Genomic DNA, 22560 nt, shown 5'->3' with positions numbered 1-22560 from the left:
GGCTACTAAGTTTTTCTCCACAAGGATAGCACTTGAGCCACAGCTCCACTTTTGGCATTTTTGGTAGTTTTAGTAGAGATATGAGTCTCACAGATTTCACCTGTTCATGCTGGCTTAGAACCTGGATCCTTAGATCTCAGCCTCCCCAACTAGCTATGATTAAAGATGTGAGCTACCAGCACCTGGATATAGATTTTCACTCTAATTATGAAAAACATCCTTTGACAGTGATTCATTGGGAACTATTTGTTTAGCAGGCTGGTAGAGAGGTAGGCAGATTGTCGAAATGTTAGATGTAGTCAGAGCTTCTCAGAAAAGGTTGTACATCTCCAAATTGGCTTATATATATTGGCAGAATTGCAAATCATATTTCATCAAGATTCCTTTTTGGTATAATTCAGCAACTGATTCTGACAGGAAAAGCATAGAAATAAGGCAGTTTTCAATGTCTTGGGTTCGATCCCCAGTACCAGAAAAGAAAAGAAAGTAAATTAATAAATTTAAAAAAAATGACCCAAATTGGCTGGGTGCCTGTGGCTCACGCCTGTGATCCTAGCCACTCTGGGGGAAAAGATCTGAGGATCATGGTTTGAAGCTGGCCCAGGCAGGAAACATTTTTATCTCCAATTAACCACCACAAGCTAGAAATGGAGGTATGGCTCAAGGTGTTAGAGCACTAGCCTTGAATATTAAAGCTCAAGGACAGCACCCAGTCCCTGAGTTCAAGCCCCAGAATTGGGGCATGGTGGTGGTGGGGACCCAAGTTAGAGGACTTAGATCGTCTTATTTGCCTTAGTATAATATAAATAATTAAGATAGTGTCTAACTAGCTAGAATAGCTAAAGAAAGAATAGAAAACCCAGAAATAGACACACTTATAATTGATTTTCCACACCATCGCATATTTGCATAAGCAGTTCAGTATAATCTTTTCAATCAATACTGTTAAATGTTTGGAAATCCCTGTACAGAAATACAAACTAAGACCTTCCATATGCAAAGCCTAACTCCAGATATGTTACAGTGGTACTTAACAGACCAACCATAGTGCAGTGAGAATGAATAATTCAGTTCTATTTTTCATTTATCTTTTATTGAAGTTTTAACTATTGAATAGTTTTTATGTATTTTAAGCTAACTTTGTGAAGAATAGACAGAATTCTACTAGCAAAATGGTAGTTGACTCCAGGTTTCATTTTCCTATTCCTTTCAGTGGGTAAATTTTTTTTTTCTTCTTCTTTCTGTTCTGGGCCTTGAACTAGGGCCTGGGCACTGTCCCTGAGCTTCTTTCGCTCAAGTTTAGAACTCTACCACTTGAGCCACAGCACTACTTCTAGCCTTTTCTGTTTATGTGGTACTGAGGAATAGAACCCAGGGCTTCGTGCATAGAAGGCAAACACTCTACCACTAAGCCACATTCCAGCCTGGTAATTATTTTTTGTAATTGTTGCAGGTACTTCAGCTTCCAAACCAACAGTTCTAGCCAATGGTGATCATGGAATAGAAGAGATAAATACTACAGGTAAGTGGTTCCCTGGAACCCCCAAATATATAAATGAAACATTCACAATTAAACACCTTGATAGCTCTTTTGAGGAGGATTGTTAATGGAAGCATTTAAGTTTTTCTTTTTTTTTTTAATTTAATTTTATTTGTGAACATACTGGCATTTAAGTTTTTCTAAGGACATTGTTGTTTTTGTTGAAGGTATGTAGACCCAGAGTGTCTGCCACAAATCTTTTTGCTTTTGGTTCTGGTTCTAAGGCTTAAACTCTGAGCCCCATGCTCTTGCTCCGCCCTCCACACACCTCAAGATTGATGCTCTACCACTTGAGCCATATCTCCACTTCTGGCATTTTGGTGGTTTGGTGGAGTTTAGAGTGTTACTGCCTTTTCTGCCTGAGCTGACTTTAAACTGAGATCCTCATATCTCAGCCTCCTGAGTAGTAGGATTACAGGCATGAATTGCTGACACTTGACTAACTGCCATACTTCCTTTTATAGTGCTAAAGGAAGAATAAATTTCTTTGATATCCCTTGAGTGTTTATTAGAGTTGCATCTCACAAAAACTGAATCTACATCAAAAGTACTCTTTATAGATGCATCCTATTGTTACACAGAAAACATTTTGCCTCTACAACTCCTTAAAGCTAAAGCAAGTTGCAACCCTGAATGTACTCTACACTACACTAAGTGTGCTTTCCAAAGCCCAATATTAGGAAACGTGTGAGCAATGCTTTACAAGTGCTTTCCTTTGTATTTTGCTCTCAGTCTGTTCTTTTATCTTTGCCTTAACTTTTGGCTTTGAAATTTGTCTCTTAACTCTTAGCCTATTATTATTATTACGTTGATGATCCTTTTGTACTGTGTTCCTATGAGTTCTTACCTCATAACCAGCTAACTAACCACCTGCTCCAAGGTCTTTGTAGTGAGCAAAAGCCAGATCAGGAATCTGTCCAAAGGGGAATGTCTTATATAAATCTTTTCTTTAGGGAGCATGTGTGAGAGCCATGTGTTGTCTTTTTATAAATAGCTGCACTTCATTTGCAGTTGTGATCAGGCTGATACTGTTGACCCAAATGAGCTAGCTTCGGCTGCTCAAGCACATGCGCTCTCAGCTCAGTGTGCTCTTTACTCTGGGGTATAATATTTGATTCAGATGATTCCAGTGGAGGCCAGCAGAAGACACTTTTTATGTTTCAATTCTTACACAAATACTTAAGCCATGAAAGGTCTTTCTTGAGCCCCACCACAAGATTGCTGAGTTCTTTGTTTGAACTCAGGGCCTGGGCACTGTCCCTGAGCTTCTTTTGCTTAAGGCTTGCATTCTACCACTTGAGCCCCACACCACCACTTCCGGCCTTTTCTGTTTATATTGTGGTACTGAGGAATTGAACCCAGGGTTTCATGCTTGCTAGGCAAGCACTCTAGCACTGAGCTACATTCCCAGCTCCGATTTTTGAAGGTGTTTTGAAGGCATCCTAAAAGCCTCCTATTAGCAATAGCAGTTATTCAGGGCTCTACTCCTTATTCGGCGACCTTAAGAAATGTGGTAGCCGGGTGCTGGTGGCTCATGCCTGTAATCACAGCTACTCAGGAGGCTGAGATCTGAGGATCTGTCAGCCCAGGCAGGAAAGACTGTGAGACTCCTATCTCCAATAAACCACTAGAAAAACTGGAAGTAGTGCAGTGGCTCAAGTGGTAGAGCGCTAGCCTTGAGCTGAAGAGCTGAGGGACAGCGCCCAGGCCCAGAGTTCAAGCCCCACAACCGACCCCCCCCCAAAAAAAAAGTGGTATATATTTTTGTACCTCAGAGGAATTGATGCTTGATTCTATTGGTTGTGAATGTTAACTTTACCTTTACCTAGAACTTATAAATCATATACCCTTTACTTTAAAGAGTAGAAACAATTGGAAATGCCTGTATATCTTCCTTTAAAACTTCTTGGCTAATCATAATCAGATACAATACTGTTTCTACCACTGCTTTGAAAGCAAAGTCATCTGCATGATTTGCAAATATTCCAATGATGGAAAAAGCAGCAGCTCAAATAACAAACTTTAAAAAAAATAGATTCCACTTTCTATTTGATTAACTAGAATGGAAGCCATTGTGGCCCAGGAAGGAAGCAACTACCGAAACTAGGTTAGGGTTCTTCCCTAGCCAGATGCCAAATTTAACTGTAAGTGACTTAATGCAGCTATATCAAATCTTAATAATACAGGGAGGAAAGTGGGTATAAAAATTTGCAGTGTGGCTGGGTGCTGGTGGCTCCCTCCTATAATCCTAGCTACTCAGGAGGCTGAGATCTGAGGATCCTGGTTCAAAGCCAGCTCGGGCAGGAAAGACTGTGAGATTCTTATTCTCCAATGAACCACCAGAAAACTAGAAGTGGTGCTGTGGCTCAAGTGGTAGAGCACTACCCTTGGGCTGAAGAGCTGAGGGACAGCACCCAGTCCCAGAGTTAAGACCCCACAGCCAAAAATAAAATAAAATAAAATAAAGACCTACCTTGGGATATTAGGAGAGCAGGTTTTTTGTTTTTGTGTCGTCGTTGTAGGCTATTTCTCTATCCTTTGGGATAATACAGTTTTCACATCTGAGTTATTTGGGTTCTGAGTTTGACCTTTTTGTACGCTGTCTTAAAGCAGATAGTTTACTGGGAACTGCAAGTTTCATTGGAGGAGGGAGGAAGTAGGGTGGGGGGTGAAGGGTGCATGTGTTGTGAGCATGGTATGAGTTTGATTCTGACTTGACCATCACTGAGTATCTGGTTGGGAATTTCCCATTTCAGTCCTAAAGAGCTCCACTTGAGAAGAGAGTATTAGGGGTTTATGAGCATCTTTGCGATGTTGAACGTTTGCTATTTACTAATGACCTGTGCTTTCCCGCCCTTTCCTTTCCCCTTCCTCCTCCTTCCTCCCTTTTCTATTTTTCTTCTCCTAGAAGCCTAGCGTGTGTCTCAACCCTGGGGCTGCTGCACCACCAGACCAGTGGTTTTTCCTAAGCACCGTTACACTTCTAAAACCTTCAACATTTTGCAGCTTTGCTTTTCCTTCCTCGACACGATGTAGAAGAAGCTGAGGGTAGTTCCTTCGGTGCCTATTTCTCCTGATGCCTGAGCAAAAGCAGCCTGCTTCTTATGTTCTGCAGGGCTTGATGGGACCTCCTCTCCCTTTGTGAGCACAACATGCAAAGATGAATTCTTTTAATTCTACTTTGTTTTTTTTTTCTTTTCTTTTTTTGGTAAAAGTCATCTAATGTCTTAATTGTTCTTTTAAAATCCATCCTATCATTTAATTCATGAGGTCTCATATTTTTTTTCTTTAAACATTTTCAGTTGGTCAGTTGGCCTTTTTTTTTTTTTTCTTCATTTGGCTTGGGACATCCAGTGTGAATCAGAATATTTTAATGTCCAACCAGAACACGTGCTTTCAGAAGGGGTTGAGGCCACTAGAACTGCAGTATTCGTCCCTTTCCTGTCCCTACCCCTTTTCCTCAATGAGCTTGCTTCTAGCGAAAGTTACTCTTAACTACCTGTTTCTCTCTCTCTCAACTAAAACTCTATATGCTAGCTACTTCAATTTGAAGTTTTCTCATTCAACTTCAGAAGAGTTTTTCTTCAAATGTAATTTTTCCTTTTTAAATTTGCAAGTTGGGCCAAGATTGTTTTTTGATAAAGTTATTGTCTCTCTAGGCATATAGACTTCTTAAAACTCAGCAACTCAATTATTGTGTATTGATTTCTGTAGCTGAAGTTGCTTTGAAACATCACAAACTATCACAAAGAATTGAGGAGTTAAAGTAAGTTATGTTTCTGAATCCTGTGTTGTTAGATGAGGATGTCAATAAGAGTAAAAGGCAGCCTGTAGCAATAGAGCTAAACTAAATTGCAACGTATTTAAGAACTGCAGCAAATGAGCAGGTTTCTGAAGACTTTTATTTGGAGTGGGAGAACTGTTCCCGGAATTGAATACAGAGTCTCCTGGGCATAGTAGCCAAATACTCTGCCTCTTGAGCTCTACCCTCAGCTTCCCTGGAGATGTCTTGCTATAATGTCCAGGCTGGCCTTGAACTTCAGGGCTCCAGCAATCCTCATTCTTCAGCTAAGTAGCTGGGACTACAGGCATGCTCCACCATGCCCAGCTTCTAATAAAATTATTGTCTGATTGGGACGTAAACTCTCTTCAGAATGAGTCCCTTTTTGGTTTCTAGAAATGTTTTCTTGGAAGCATTTCGGTGGAATTGGTAGATCACACACAAGGCTGTGTGTGAAGATCCTTATCTTAGCATTACATTTACATACTCTGAGGACTGTCCCAGTTGTACTCTCTTCATCTCATTTTTCGTTTTTCCAAACTAATGAATACCAAAAAAACCTAAAGCTATTAGGATAAATACTGGGGAACCTTCATAATAATAAACTTTGATCCAGTTTCTAGAAATGTGATATAAATCATAGACCATATTTTCAAATCTTACAGGAATTCTTATTTAAAATGTAGAATATCAACCATTCTTTTAGGTTTTTTTATCCTCTTATTGATGATGCAGGATTTCTAACCCCCAAAAGTATTTCTTCAGAATAAAAGAAATAATTGACACTGTTCTGAGGGAGGTCATACTACATGTTGGTTTTGGTCTTTCATTTGAAAGTCACTTAAGAACTGAAGTGGTACCCTTGGAATCCCAGCACTCAGAGGCAGATGGAGGTGAATTGCGGGTCTGATTCCAGTGGGTTACATACTGAGTTCATGGCTAGCCTGAGCTACACAGCAAGACCATCTCAAAGAAAAAAACCCACAAAAAAACAAAACCAAAGTAACAGCAAAACAACTATGTTTCAGAATATTATGAAAATTTATGGGCTGAGAAGTTGGCTCAGTGGTGGAGCGCTTGCCTTGCATGCATGAGGCCCTGGGTTCAATTCCTCAGCACCACATAAGCAAAAAGAAAAAACCCGGAAGTGGCGCTGTGATTCAAGTGGTAGAGCTAGTGCTTGAGCTGAAGAGCTGAAGGACAGCGCCCAGGCCCAGAGTTCAGGCCCCACAACCGGACCAAAAAAAAAAAAATAGAATATTACGAAAATTTAAAGTCCCTGCAGTAACACTAAATTTAGGAAACACTCCATTTTCTGCAGGATCTGGAGACAGATTTTATTTTTGATTTTTAGTCCCCACCCCCACCCCTCCAGGGCTTGAACTCAGGGCCTGAGCACTGTCCCTGAGCTTCTTTTGCTTAAGGCTGGCAATGTACCACTTGAGTCACAGCACCATATCCAGCTATTTCTGTTTTTGTGGTGCTGAGAAATTGAACCCAGGGCTTTGTGCATGCAAGGCAGGCACTCTACCACTAAGCCACATTCCCAGCCTACTTTTAAGAAATTGGATGTGGCATTTATTGCTTCAGTCCTGTCTCTATAGCTTGTTGAGGTGGCAGGTAGTGGAGAAGCTTGAGTACAAGTCTGTGTTTCATACATTCATGTTTCATGATTGACATTGATTTAGTCCATTTGTTTCCATTTGGTTATTTTTAATTTGAAATTTTTTTTCAATGTATTTTCCTTATGAATTTATGGAATAGAAGTTTTCTACTAAAAGCCAGCTAAAATTTGTTCCATCTGTCTCACTTGGACGTTAAATGTTGAAAGAAATACTGTAATGTTTTATATATAGCTTCTTATGAAATCTCCAGAAGCATTAAAAAAAATTGCTGTATTGGCTCAGGCACTGGTGGCTCCCGCCTATAATCCTATAATCAGAAGGTTGAGATCTAAGGATTATGGTCTGAAGCCAGCCTGGACAGGAAAGTCTGAGATGCTTATCTCCAATAAATTACTCAGAAAAAAAAGCTAGAGATGAAGCTGTGGCTCTTGAGCATCAAAGCTCAGGGACAGTGATCTGACCTCAAGTTCAAGCCCCAGGACTGGCACCAAAAAAAAAAAAAATGGCATAGTTCCATGATGATCACATGACAGTGAGCCAGTATCTTACTGGTAAGGCAACCTGACTAGACGGTGACTCTGTTCAAATGTGCTAATTTTCATGTTGCGCCTTCTCCCTTTTTAAAGTTCTTTTTGGCCCAATGTGAAGATGAACTTTGTTTTGAAAAATATTTTTATAACTTCATTCATATACCTGAGTTTGTATTTTTGTGACTTTTGACTTTGACAGTTTGTATATTGGGGCATTTTACTGTGATCATTGTGCTAAATAAATTACACTAATAAACATCTTACATTAACACCTGACAAACTGGATGTTGGTTTGTAATTAATTATTGTAATTGTAATCATTGTAATTGATAAGGAAGCATAATGTGATTAAAACAGTCTTAAACATAGGTAATAAACTTCTGAGGTTTGTGTCTAACAACTAATTCTACTCATAATAATTGTACAATTGTATGGGCTTTTTACATCTAGGTTTTTTTTTGTTGTTTGGTTTTTGTTTTTTTTGTCAGCTGGGGAGCTAGAACTCAGGGCCTGGTTGTTGTCCTTGAGCCTTTTTGTGCTCAAGTCTAGCACTAGAATCACTTGAGCCACAGCACCACTTCCAGTTTTTGAGTGGTTCATTGGAGATAAGAGTCCCATGGGGACTTTTCTGCCCTGGCCAGCTTAGAACTGCAATCCTCAGATCTCAGCCTCCTGAGTAGGTGGGATTACAGGCTTGAGCCACCAGTGCCTGGCATCTAGGTTGCTTTTTAAATTCCAAGTGTAAATTCTCTTTCATCCTGAATCTGTAAACTAGGAAACTGAAATAGCTGTTGATATTTGTTAGCAAAGACAGTTGTCAGAATGTCAAAAAGATCTTTCAAAAGGCATTTAGTTTCATGGCAATTGTTTTTTAAGATACTCTCTAATATCTGCCTTTATATTTAAGGCAATTAAATATAACTGGTCCAGTTAAAATTCACATCCACTGTGTTCTAAAGTGACTTTTGATTCATTAAATGAAAGTTGTGACATTTATTAACATTTAATTTTATAAGGTTAGTATTTGGTAGTCCAGCATTCTGATGCTATATGTTGGGAAGAATTTCATAGGATGACCAGTTCCCTAGCCATTCTGAGTTAGGGTTTTTTGTTTTTTTTTGGTTGTGGGGCTTGAACTCTGCGCCTGGGCGCTGCCCCTGAGCTGCGTCAGCTCAAGGCTAGCGCTCTATACCACTTAAGCCACAGAACCAATTCCGGCCTTTTCTGCTTATGTGGTACTCAGGAATCGAATCCAGAGCCTCATGCATGCAAGGCAAGCACTCTAGCACCCCCACCCTCCCTTCTTTTTTTATAGTAGATCACTGTGAACATTGCAATATCTTGACTGAATTATGACATGGTTAAAGAGCCAGGTCCAGATATAGTGGTTCATACCTGTAATCCCAGCACTTGAGCTTCCAAAGCAGAAGAATATGAATTCAAACGCCAGCCTTGCTACTTAATGAGACTTGTCTCAAAAAGAAAGCAAAGTCAATGTAATGTTCTAATGTTTGTTTTTATTAAGAAAACCCAATACTCTTAAGATTTGAAGCTTAAATACTATGAAGTGTCACTCCCAATTGTGACTAACTTGTAATGCATCAAAGCTACTGGTGGATGGGGGCAAATCTTAGATTTTGTTTGTAAGACAGAGTCTCGTAGTACAGCCATGGCTGCCCTCAACCTTCATGATCCTCCTGCCTCAGCCTCTTGAGGGTGGGGATTATAGATACATATCACCATGCCTGGGTAGTGTATTTACTCTTGATGAGGGATGAAACCTGACCGAATTTGGACTTGTTGACTTGATAATTTGAGGCTAGGAGGTTAGAGAATTTTCTAGGTGAAGGCACAAGATTGAGTGGGCCTGCACAGGATGTTGTGTATAAAACTGAATTATCCTTGATTTTGTATTCCATTACAGTGAAGGTTTAACAACACTTAGATACAAATTACTGGTAGACAAAATATCTGTGCTACTGTGGTCAGTGACTGTTTAGTAGATACCATGTACAATGTACTCCACAAATCGTACTGGTATTAGTTGCTTCCATTGAGACAGACTGCATAGGTTATTGTTATTAATGTTCTCAATGTGATATGATGTCAATCTCTACAATTGTCAGCCATGAAACAATAAAACTGCCGAGGTAGAAGGTCATGACACGAAGTATTCTGTACTTTCATGGTCTATCTCTTGCATCATCAGATAGCATACAAAAAATTTAGCATTAGAAATATTTGATTAGTTGGTTGTTTCTTTTTTTTGGTCAGTCCTGGGGTGTGATCTCTTGGCTTGGGTGCTGTCCCTCAGCTCTTCAGCTCAAGGCCAGTGCTCTACAACTTGAGCCTGTTTTCTGGTGGTTCATTGGAGATAAGAGTGTCATGGACTTTCCTGCCTGGGCTGGCTTTGAACCATGATTCTCAGATCTCAGCCTCCTGAGTTGCTAGTATTACAGGCATGAGCCACCAGTGCCCCGCCAAATTTTCTTTTGACAAAAAACCAGTGGAAATCCCAACAAACAGAGGAGAAACTATGAATTAGAGATGTGATTGCTAATCTAGTTTCATAATACCAGCCTTAAATCCTTCCAGGTATCTGGAAGAAAGATATAGGGAGAGATGTGAGACTGTTGGGACCCCATTTTTGCTCTGAGATGATATGTAGGCACTACAAAGAAAACCACTGAGACTAGAGATGAGAACAAAGCTTTGGTAAAGGAGTAGCAGAATGGCTGCCCAGAATTCCGTGTTGGAGTGGGCCTTAGAAATGAACTTGGGGATTTCTTGTTGGCTTCCAAGTCTTTTTTTTTTTTTTTTATAATCAGTCCTGGGGCTTGAACTCAGGGCCTTGGCGACTGTTCCTGAGCTTCTTTTGCTCAAGGCTAGCACTCCACCACTTGAGCCGCAGTGCCACTTCTTGCTTTTTCTGTGTATGTGATACTGAGGAATCGATCCCAGGGCTTCATTGCAAGTACGTATTCTACCACTAAGCCACATTTCTAGCCCTTCCAAGTCTTTTTGTTATTATAAAGGTGATGTACAGAGGGGTTGCTGCTGGTTTATAAATCTGGACAAGTCCTTTTTTTAAATCTTTTCAATTTGGTGTGTGTGCACGCCTGTGCAGGAGCTGGAGCATGATTTTGTGCGGAAGACTACATTGAAGGCTGAAAGAGCTTCTTGGCCAAAAATGTCAAATCTTGGGCTGGGAAGGTGGCTCAATGGTAGAGCGCTTGCCTTGCATGCCTGAGGCCCTGGGTTCGATTCCTCAGTACCACATAAGCAAAAAGCAAAAAGCCAGAAGTGGTGCTGTGGCTCAAGTGGTAGAGGGCTAGCCCTTGAGCTGAAGAGCTGAGGGACAGCAGAGTTCAGGCCCCACAACCGGACCCTCCCCCTCCAAAAAAAGTCAAATCTTAACATAGTAAGTCTTTACTGTGCTAGAATTTCTGACTATTGATGTTTCGACATTAGAAGTCATAAAATCTCAAACATAAAATATCACATGATGTGCTTAGAGATTAGAATTGGTATGCTACTGATATACCAACACCTTAACACATTAAAAAAGTTTGTTGATAGTTTTCCAATAGAAAAATAAATTTCTCTTTGAAATCATTTGCATGTACTATGTAGAAAAAGTTAACTCTCTATACATGCATAGAATGTATGTTGATCAACTCCACCCTTATTTTGTTGCTGCTGTTTGAAGCCAGCTCTTATGTAGTCTAGGTTGGGCTCAGTCTCGCCATTCCTCCATCCTCTGACCCCAGTGCTGGCATTCCAGGCTTGAACCCAACCATACCCAGAAACAGCTTTAGCTGCTTAATTTAATTACACTATGAACTATTTGCTTTCCATTTCAGTTGGATTTTTGTTGTTGTTGTTGTTGAATAAGACAAAATAGCTTCTTTCTAAGGGTCCATAATTAGGAATGGTTGGTATACAACAGACTGAAATCAACAGGCCTTGGTAAGGATATAGAAAGATTAGACATTTTGAGCACTCTTGGTAGCAATATAAAATGATACAGCCACTGGGGGAAATGGTATCATGCAGGAGGAGAGAGAACCATTTTTCTGCCAAGGATCTTTTGGGTATTTGCAGCACCATTACAGGCCATGCAAAAAATGATCAATCCAGGTATCCCATAGGAAGTGTAGATGCTGTCCTGGAGCTCTTGCTGGAGGCTAGCACTCTACCTCTTTAATGCGAAGCTCCACTTCTGCTTTTCTGGTGGTTCACTGGAGATAAGAGTCTCTTGGGGACTTTTCTGCCTGGGACTGGCTTTGAACCGCTGTACTCAGAGCTCAGCTTCCTGAGTGGCTAGAATTACAAGCGTGAGCCACCGGTACCTGGCTTCACAAAGGAATTTTAAGCATATCTTTGCTCACCCATACTCATAGAAATATTATCCACAATAGCCAAAAAGTAGAAGCAGCTCAAATGTCCCATTAATATATGATATGGATAAACAAAAAATATGGGACAGGAAGTGGCGCTGTGGCTCATGTGGTAGAGCCCTAGCCTTGGGCTGAAGAGCTCAGGGACAGTGCCCAGGCCCAGAGTTCAAGCCCCATGATCAACCAAAAAAAAAGGGGGGGGGGGACACATCCATAGGATGGAATATTATTCTGCCTTAGCGAAGGAAGGATGAATGGATGAAATCCATCCATGCAAATGGATGAATCCAAATACATGCTAAGTGATTAAGGCCAGTTAGAAAAGGCCATGCTATGAGATGTATATACAAGAGTCAAATTCATAGAAACAAAGAATAGAATGGTGGTTTTCTAGGAACTAGAAAAAACAGGGGTTATGGGGATTTATTGTGTTACTGGATACAAAATCTTTAGTTTTGCAAAATGGAAAAGTTACAAAGGAATGTCTTAACTATGTAAGTACTACTTAAATGCTAAACAGTTAGAAGGAACATTTTGTCAGAGCAGATGAAAGTCCCATGAAGAGGTTGGGTGAGAATGAAGGAAATTTGAAATTACAAAATGAAATTTCCATTTGGATGGAGCGTTGTCATCTCAAATTTGAGATGTCCTAAACTGAACTCTTGATCTCCCTCCTTCCTCCCTTAAACTCCACCTGTTCCTTAACTTGTTAAGTAGAAAGTTCTAGTTGGTCAGGCTAAAACATTGGGCAATTATTCTCTTTTACCCCCACATCTGGTTTAGTAGAAAATCAGACATGAAACCTACCCAGGTCTCTGAATCTCTCATCTCTGTCTGTCTGTCTGTCTGTCCCGTCCTGTCCCGTCCGTCCATTTGTCAGTCATAGGGCTTGAACTCAGGGCTCAGCACTGTCCCTGAGCTTTTTCACTCAAAACTAGCATCTACCACTTTGAGCCACAGCTCTACTTCCAGTTTTCTGATGGTTAATTGAAGATAAGAGTCTCACAGACTTTCCTGCCTGGGCTGACTTTGAACTGCAATCCTCAGATCTTAACCTTGATCTTAACCTCCAGAGTAGTTAGGATTTACAGATGGGAGACACCAGCCAACTGGCTTGTCTCTCACCTTTGACTATTATAAGGTGAAAGATGACCTCCTGGATTCTTTTTTTTTTTTTTGGTTGGTCATGGGGCTTGAGTCTGGGCCTGGGCATTCTCCCTGAGCTCTTCAACTCAAGGCCAGTGCTCTACCACTTGAGCTACAGCACAACTTCGTTTTCTGGAGATCAAGAGTCTCTTGGAAAGCTGGGTGATGGTGGCTCACGCCTGTAATCCTAGTAAGGATCTGATGATTGTGGTTCAAAGCCAGCCTGGGCAGGAAAGTCTGTAAGACTCTCAGCTCCAATAAACCACTCAGAAAACTGGAAGTGGTGCTGTGGCTCAAGTGGTAGAGCTCTAGCCCTGAGTTGAATTGCTGAGGGACATTGCCCAGACCCAGAGTTCGGGCCCCATGACCACCACCACCAACAAAAAAGAGTCTCATGGACTTTACTCCCTGGGCCTGCTTTGAAGGCAATCCTCAGATGTTAGCGTGCCCCCCCCCCCCCCCCCCCGTAGCTAGGATTATAGGCGTGAGCCACTGGTACCCTGCTTACTAAATTATTCCTTTAGCTTCCATTTGCTTCCTCCCTGAAAAAGCCTTCAGATTGGCCCTTACATTAATCATGTCTACTTGTTTCAGGCTCAGGGTCCACCCAGGGTTTCTTTTATCAATGGAAAAGTCACAGCTCTCACCAGACTTGGGTCTGTGATATCCCTGTCATCTTTTTCTAGTTCTCTGTTTGCTTAGCTTCACTGGTGTTTATTTTGTCATTGGCTTTCTTTCTTTCTTTCCTTCTTTCTTTCTTTCTTTCCTTCTTTCTTCCTTCCTTCCTTCCTTTCTTTCTTTCTTTCTTTCTTTCTTTCTTTCTTTCTTTCTTTCTTTCTTTCTTTCTTTCTTTCTTTCCTTTCTTTTGATTTGAACTTTAGGACCTGTGCTAGACAGGCATTCTCTATCACTTGAGCCACACCTCTAGTTGGAGATGGGGTCTCATGGACTTTTCTGCCTAGGCTGGCTTTGAATTGTGATCCTCCAGGATTCTCCAAGCTCTTGAGTAGCTTGAATTACAGGTATGAGCCACTGGTACCCAGCTGCTTTGGTCTTAAGAAAGTTATATAGTTATATTACCCTCTTTGTGTCTAGCATATGCAAGGCCCTGGCATTGGTCCTCAGCAGTATGAAAAAGAGGAGGAGGAGGAGGAGGTAGAGGAAGATGATGATTTAGATTAAGCGATGATAATTTAGATAAGATTAATTCAGACTAAGCTTTAAATGATGGTGATGATGACAATTTAGATTGTGATGATAATTAAGGTTAATTTAGTTTAAGCTTTTGTAAGATGACAGAAGGGATTAATTGCTACAAGATATTAGGATGGTGATTAATGTCAACATAGAAAGTCTTTACAGGCTCAAGCCCCACGGCCAACCAAAAAAAAAAAGTCTTTACAGGTTTACCTTAGTATATAAGCTTTTGCTAGTGATTCCATTTGGCCATCAGTTCCTTTTTCAACTTAAATGGTTATATAATAGTAATTGAATGGGATGTAGCTAGAGCATATATGGTTCTTTGGGAAACAGAAATGTCCTATTTACAGAGTAAAACTGCAGGTGAAGCTTCAAAAATGAACATCAGACATAACGGAGAAAAGTGGTTTTTGTTTTTTTTTTTAAAAGTGTATATATATATATATATATATAAAATTTATTTTTGTTGATTGTGGGGCCTGAACTCTCAGCCTAGGTGCTGTCCCTCAGCTCTTCAGCTTAAGGCTAGCAACCTACCATGTGAGCCACAGCACCAGTTCGGGGTTTTCTGCTCATGTGGTGCTAAGGAATCGAGCCCAGGGCCTCATGCATGGTAGGCAAGCACTCTACCACTGAGCCACCTTCCCAGCCCGTTAAAGAATATTAACTTAGGATTGTCACTGCAAAAACCTGGCAAGGCTGGCCCTCAACTGGGTTTGAATCAATTTAAGATGAGGTAGTGGCCAGGCACAGCTATTCATGCCCGTAATTCCAGGTACGTTGGAGGTAGTGATAGGAGGATTGTAATTTAAGGCCAGTGGACCCGGGTTAGCAAGCCCTTAACTTACCGTAAGTTAGGTGTAGAAATACCTACCTGTAGTCCTGGATTGTGGTACAATTTTTTTTGTCCCAGATAAAAAAAAATGAGAGCTCATTTGAAAAAGCAAAAAGCATGGGTGGCGGGGGAGGGGGGGCGGGTTAGAGGAGATGGGGGGAGGGGAGGGCTGGAGTTGTGGCTCAGGTGGTAGAGTTCTTGCCTAGCAAATGCAAAGCCCTGAAGTTTAAACCACACACACCCTGAAAAAAATCTTTTTTTAAAAATCATGTTTGTTTTTGTATGGATTTAAGCTATTTTTTTTTTTTTTTGGGTCATGGGGCTTGAACTCTGGGCCTGGGCCCTATCTCTCAGCTTTTCAGTTCAAGGCCAGTGCTCTACCACTTGAGCTAGAGCACCACTTCTGGTTTTCTAGTGCTTTATTTGGAGATAGGAGTCTCACGCCCGAGCTGGCTTTGAACTGAGATCCTCAGATCTCGGCCTCCTGAGTAGCTAGGATGACAGGTGTGAGTCACCTGTGCCCAGCTGTCTCACTGTTTTTAATTACCAGGATCTAGTAAAAAGCCACACCATAATAGAAAATTAACTATTAAGGGATAAATAAGACAATGAATTCATAGGAGTGGTAGTTATAGAGGGCAGAGCTAAGACAAAGTTCTGGAGGGAAGAACAGATTTGGAATCATGTTGCCCCTCCCTGAAGCTTGTTTTGTGTTTGGGTTCCCACTGGGTGGTGAAGGTGTTTGCTGAGTTGCTTGTTGGCTGTAGTCAAGGTAGGCAACTAGGAAGTTGTAATAGCACTATGTTTGGGTTACCAGGAAGCTAGTTTGGGGCACTGGCGAGAACTTGGGGAAGATGCCCACAAGTGTAGTGTTCACTGAAACTTGTGTGTCAGTTTGTCCTTTTTAAATTTTATTATGTACAAGGGGGATACAGTTAGATAAGTCAGGTAAGAGACAAGAGGCAAGTCAGGTAATGAATAGGTTGCTTTTTTTTTTTTTTTTGGTGGTTTGTGGGGTTTGAACTCTGGGCCTGGGCACTGTCCCTGAGCTCTTCAGCTCAAGGCAAGTGCTCTATCACTTGAGCCACAGCACCACTTTTGGTTTTCTGGTGGTTAATTGGAGATAAGTCTCATGGCCTTTCTTACCTGGGCTGGCTTTGAATCATGATCCTCAGATCTCAGCCTCCTGAGTAGCTAGGATTACAGGTATGAGCCACTGGCACCCAGCTTAAATTTCTTTTTGGACAATGTCACCCCTTCCCTGCTCTTCTCCCATCCTCCCATCCATGACTACAAGTTGTATAGTTCATTTTCAACATAGTATCTAGTGAATACCCCTGTTTCATTTGTTCATCCTTTGTCCTTCCATTTCTGTTGCCCCTCCCTTACCCTTCCAAAGACAGATAAATGAACAAACAAGACAAAAAGAAACCCGAAACAGCAGCAAAGATAAAAGCTCTTGTTTCCATTTCCATTTTTATTTGATCAGATGCACATAAGCATTGCACTTTTGTGTTCCTCTCCCTAGGAACGTCCTCCTTTGTGTGAATGCCTATTATGTATAACATAATTTATCTTTTGGGGTACTTTGCTTCCATATGTTCTTACACATCTGAGGTAACAGTAAAACACTCCTATTTCTATACACAAGATAACAATCTGTCAAGATGGAGAAAAAAAATCTATTTCCCTAATATCTTTTAAAGATATTCTCAGTCTCTACAATCATTGTCTACATTATGGCTGTATTTATTTCTCTGTAATCAAAGTTTCATGGAATAGTCTGTCACTGAGAGACTATAAAGTTGATCTTGAATAATTTACGATAATAGAAGGAAAGAAGAAAATGCTAGAGTATAAGCGAAGTATAAGAAAGAGAAAATAGCTGGTCACCGGTGACTCATGCCTATAATCCTAGCTACTTAGGAAGCTGAGATCTGAGGATCACAGTTCAAAGCCAGCCCTGGCAAGGAAAGTCTGTGAGACTCTTACTTCCAATTAACCACCAGAAAACCAGAAGTGGCACTGTTGCTCAAATGGTGAGTGCTTGCCTTGAGCTGAAGAGTTCAGGGATAGCATCCAGGCTCAGAGTTCAAGCTCCATGACTGACACCCGTCACCCCCTCCACCCCCCAAAAAAATACATATATAAATCCCAGTTCTCACTTGTATTGTCACAAGGCCAATAATAATTTCTGTGTTTCTGACCACATCTCTCTCCTTCCCCGCAAACAGACAGGAGAACCAAATATATTACTCAGAACTTCTTTGGTCCATTGAGGATTTTCCATCTCCACTCTGCTTCAGTTAACCATCAGCTTTCCACTTAGGGGTGATACGAGCATGTTGTACAGACCTACCTGTATAAACTGGGCTTGAGGTTTTTCCCTTCCTCACTCAGCTGTTCATGTGGGACTCACATCAGCATGGATTGAGGGAGAGAGCAGGGATGCAGCAAGAGCAAAGGAGGCTGGCCCACCCACTGTGTCACTTCCTCATATCTCTGGACCTGCCTAGTTTGGTCTCCTTTATCATTTTCACTATGATCGTTAAGAGTGGTACAGCAATTCTAATATGCGGGTAGAGTTTCATTTTACACTGAGATTCAGACAAAACAAAGTTTGTATGGTGTAGCCCAGTACTTGTAGCGCACACCTGTAAATCCCAGCTACTCAGAAGGCTGAGACCTGAGGATCACATGGTTCATAGCCAGCCCAAGTGGGAAAGTCTATGAGATTCTTGTCTCCAATTAACTTACCAAAAAGCCAGAAATAGTGCTATGGTTCAAAGTGGTAGAGCGCTAGCCTTGAGCACAGAAGCTCAGGGACAGCACCCAGGACCTGAGTTCAGGCCCCAGGACTGGCACACACACACAAAAAATTGGGGGCTGGGAAAGTGGCTCAGTGGTAGAGCGCTTGCCTTGCATGTATGAGCCCTGGGTTCGATTCCATAGTACCACATAAGCAAAAAGAAAAAAGTGGGAAGTGGTGCTGTGGCTCAAGTGGTAGAGCGCTAGCCTTGAGCTGAAGAGCTGAGGGACAGCGCCCAGGCCCAGAGTTCAGGCTCCACGACCGGACCCCCCCCAAAAAAAAATTGGTGTCACTCACAGTTAGGTCTAAGCAATTTTTCAAAGGGTGTGAGTAGTTTTCTGTAGAAGGCATTCCTTGTCTTAAGTGTCTGGTCTATGACTTTTTATTTTTGCCTGCTAGATACATCATTCATGTTACCTCAGAAATCTTTAACAAGGCCAGGCACCAGTGGCTCACACCTGTACTCCTTGCTCCTCAGGAGGCTGAGATCTGAGGATTATGGTTTGAAGCCAGCCTGGGCAGAAAAAGACTGTGAGACACTTATCTCCAATGAACCACTTAAAAACTGGAAGTGGCACTGGAGAGCGCTAACCTTGAGTACAACAAGGTTTAGGGACAGAACCCAGGCTGAGTTCAAGTCTCTCAAGGTAGGATTGATTATAGGCAAGAGCCACCAGCACCCAGAAGAATCTAAACTTTTGTTCTGTTTATTTTTTTCCTCCTCCTCCTCCTCCTCCTCCTCCTCCTCCTCCTTTCTCTCCTTCCTTCCTTCTCTCTCTCTCTCTCTCTCTCTTTTTCTTTCACTTGAACTCAGTAGCTGACTTTTTCACTCATTAGCTAGCCAATTGAGCCACTCCTCCAGTGTGTTGGTTGTTTCTTTTCTTTTTTGGTTCTATTTATCTCTTCTAGCTTGTAGGATCTATTTGTGATTTGCTATTCAGCTCTTAGTGCAGCTACTTTCTGTGCCTGAAGCAAGAAAGGGAGCAGCAGCAACTCCCCCACCAAGATGAAATTTAGAGCTCTTTGAAGAAAATAAACTGTGTGTGGAAAAGTCTTTGAAGTGCCGTAAAGCTCTTCTGGAATGTGCCATTGGGTGGTCCTAATGAAACTCACTGGGGAGTTGTCTGGAGTGTCAGCAGAACTCACCTGAGTCCATTTAGGTGGTGCCATTGAAACTTCCGGGGTGACCATCAGTGGGTATTGCATGATGGTTGCAAGAAGAGAACAAAACACAGTGGAACAGGAAAAAGAATGCTCCTCAGTAATCTAGAGCATTCTATCGGCATAACACTGTTATTATTGCAAGCAGAGCTGTCCAGGGCAAATTTGGGACTGAAAGATAAAAACATTGATAACCAATAGAGTCCCTTTTAAGTATTGTGTCTAGAAAGGAACACAATTTGCAGATTGAGATTAGATAAACAGCAGGCTAACCCTCTGTCTCATTCATTACGTTGCTAGTCTACAATGCAAACTCTGAGGCTGAAGATTCTTGTCTATTTTTTGTCTTATCCCCAGGACCTAAATGGAACCTGTACTAAGTTACATAATTGAATTAATAGGTAGAAAACAGTGCAAGACAAAATTATGTCATTCCGGTTTTTGTTAGGTTTGGTTTATTCAACATAGTTAAAGAAAAATTGCAGTTTGATCTGGACTGAAATGGACTATGACTTGAAAATTTTATTTGGTTCAAAGAAAATCGATCACCTGCTTGAGTACTGATTGATTCCTCTTCTTATGGCTTACTACATTTTTGCTTGTGTGATGAAAATCCCTTTTAAACAATGGGCTATGGTTTTGATCAGTGTGTATAAAAGACATAGTACTGTGTATTTTGTGTTTTTTTTCTTTTTCTGGGCCAGGGTCTTTTAAAAATTACCGTATGTAGCTCGGTGTTGGTGGCTCATGCCTATCATCCTAGCTACTCAGGAGAGGCTGAGATCTGAGGATCCTGATTCGAAGCCAGCCTAGGCAGGAAAGACTCTGTCCAATGAACCACCAGAAAACCAGAAGTGATGCTGTGGTTAAAAGTGGTAGAGGGCTAGCCTTGAGCAGAAAAGCTCAGGACATCACCCAGGCTGTGAGTTTCATGAATGACCACTCCCATCTTTCCCCCAGAAAAATAGCATACATTACTTACACATAGTGACCTTTCTACACATGCACATAATGTATTCTTTTTTTTTTTTTTTTTTGGTCGGTCATGGGGCTTGAACTCTGGGCCTGGGCGCTGTTCCTTAGCTCTTCAGCTCAAGGCGAGCGCTCTACCACTTGAGCTACAGCACCACTTCCGGTTTTCTGATGGTTTATTGGAGATAGGAGTCTCACGGTCTCTCCTGCCTGGGATAGCTTTGAACCGAGATCCTCAGATCTCAGCCTCCTGAGTAGCTAGGATTACAGGCGTGAGCCACCAGCGCCCGGCTGCACATAATTCTGATCAACCTCACTCCACAGTCTCACTCTCTCCATCCTAATTTTGTTTAATCTTCAAATGATTGTACAGGGAACGATGGCCGTTTATATATACAGAGTTCATACTGATCAGTCATTCCTTCTGTCATTCTGCCCCTCCCACCCATCTCTCTCTTCTGCCCTATGATAGCCGTTTGGAAAGCACTAGTAAAACAGAAGCAGAGATTTATTGTATCTTGAATTTTGGCTTTCCCTTTCCCTAATTTGTAGAGAGTATAGGACAGAGTGGGAAGAAAATGTGCTGAACGAGAGAACCAAAGAGTAAAACCAGAACCCCACTTGACTGAATGCCTGTCTTTGGAGCCCTTGATGGAGGATGTGGTATTAGGGGACATGTCCAGCGCTATACCAGGAGGAAAAAAAGGGCTACAAAATGGGTGAAAAACCCAACCTTTCAACTACCCATTCATCCTCTGACAAACTTAACAGTGTAGAGAAAGTCTTTAGAATCTGATGTCATTTGTGGGGCTTGAACTGAGGGGGCCTGGGCACTGTCCCCGAGCTTTTTCATTCTATGCTAGTGCTCTACCACTTTGAGCTACAGCACCACTTCCAGTTTTCTGGTGGTTCATTGGAGATATGAGTCTTACAGACTTTTCTATCTGGGCTGGTTTCAAATCCCAATCCTCTGATCTCAGCCTCCTGAGTAACTAGGATGACAGGCATAAGCCACAGTTGCACAGCTTTTAATTTCCTTCTTGATTGTGGGGTTTGAACTCAGCTTGGGTACTGTCCCTGACTCTCAGTCTATCGCTCTACCCCTTGAGCCACAGCACCACTTCTGGCTTTTTTGAGTAGTTTATTGGAGATAAGAGTCTCACGGACTTTCCTGTTTTGAACAGTGATCCTCAGATCTCAGCCTCCTGAGTAGCTAGGATTACAGGTGTGAGCCACTGATGCCCAGCTTTCCTTCTTGATTTTTCTGTTAGTGTTCTAGTAATGTATAATGAGAATACTAGATATCCTTGGATAATGTGCCCTATTTTGAGAATGTTTTTTCTTCTTTTGTTTAGAGCTGGAATGTCAATTTCCATAGTTACCTAGAATAAATTGGTAGAATGTTTATATACCACTGATGTGAGCTATGGACAGACATGCCATTTCATGCTCATATGTATTTTCTTTCATAGTTGAATTTGGTTTGGGCTACTGATGAGTAACAACTTTTAACTTCTGCCCTACTTGAGATACTTCTGCATATATGTATATATAACCTGTTAACAGAATATAAAAATAGAAATGGGGTTTATTATTGAGGTATTGACATTAGGGGAATAATTTAATTCCAATAGTGTATGTGGGGAAAAGAGAGCCTACTTTCCTATTTTCCTATAATTAGGGTAACTATACATCATGCTTTGACAGGCCTGCTTTATGATGCCTTGTCCTGACCTATTTTTTAGTTTTGCTTTGCTGCAGTACAGAGGATTAAATTCAGGGCCTTGGTAGATAAGAGCTCTACCACCAGTCCTTTGCTTTTAGAAATTTTTTTTTAGGGGGGCCAGTCCTGGGGCCTTGAACTCAGAGCCTGGGCACTGTCCTTGACATTTTTTTTTTGTTGTTGTTGTTGTTCAAGGCTAGCACTCTACCACTTGAGCCCATAGCTCCACTTCCAGCTTTATTTTTGGGTGGTTCATTGATGACAGAAAGTTTCACAGACCTTCTGTCCAGGCTGACGTTGAAGTGACATTCAGACCTTGGCTTTCTGAGGAGCTAGAATTACAGGCATGAGCCACTGACATCCAGATGGATTTTTATTTTGTGGTTCAGGGCATCTTTGTGCAGCTCAAGCTGACCTCAAATTCACAGTCCTTTTTCCTAACAAGAACAAACTCACAATTCTTTTCAGTAACTTTTTGGACAGAGCTGGCCTAAAATGTAATCTTCCTGATCTTTGCTTCCTGAATAGCTAGAAATATAGGCATTGGCCATTGGGTCCATCTAACTCTGCTGTTCCTTCTTTTCTTTCTTTTTTTTGGGTGAGGGGTGGTGTCAGTCATGGGACTTGAACTCAAGGCCTCTGAGCTTTTTTGCTGAATTTGCGCTCTACCACTTGGAGCCATAGTTCCACTTGGTTAATTGGAGATGAGACTCACATGGATTTTCTTTCCCATGTGAACTGTGATCCCTCAGATCTCAGCCTCCTGAGTACCTAGAATTACATGCATGAGCCACCAGCAACTGGCCTACTCTGCTCTGGTTTTTTTTTTTTGGGGGGG

At 41.5% G+C, this 22560-nt stretch overlaps 1 protein-coding gene across 2 annotated transcripts in view; it reads left to right on the top strand.

Annotated features, from left to right (window-relative positions):
• Positions 1-22560, top strand: part of Map4 (microtubule-associated protein 4) — a 106669-nt gene that overhangs the window by 32980 nt on the left and 51129 nt on the right. For both annotated transcript variants that reach the window (XM_013028162.1, XM_013028161.1), the window contains exon 3: positions 1454-1522. In XM_013028162.1, coding sequence (XP_012883616.1) covers positions 1454-1522 — 69 coding nt within the window. The remainder of the gene's footprint in view (positions 1-1453; positions 1523-22560) is intronic.

Source organism: Dipodomys ordii, unplaced genomic scaffold (assembly GCF_000151885.1).
Source record: "Dipodomys ordii isolate 6190 unplaced genomic scaffold, Dord_2.0 Scaffold107, whole genome shotgun sequence".
Lineage (NCBI taxonomy): Eukaryota > Metazoa > Chordata > Mammalia > Rodentia > Heteromyidae > Dipodomys > Dipodomys ordii.
Note: the sequence above shows the minus strand (reverse complement) of the source record. Positions and strands in the feature narration are given on the sequence as shown.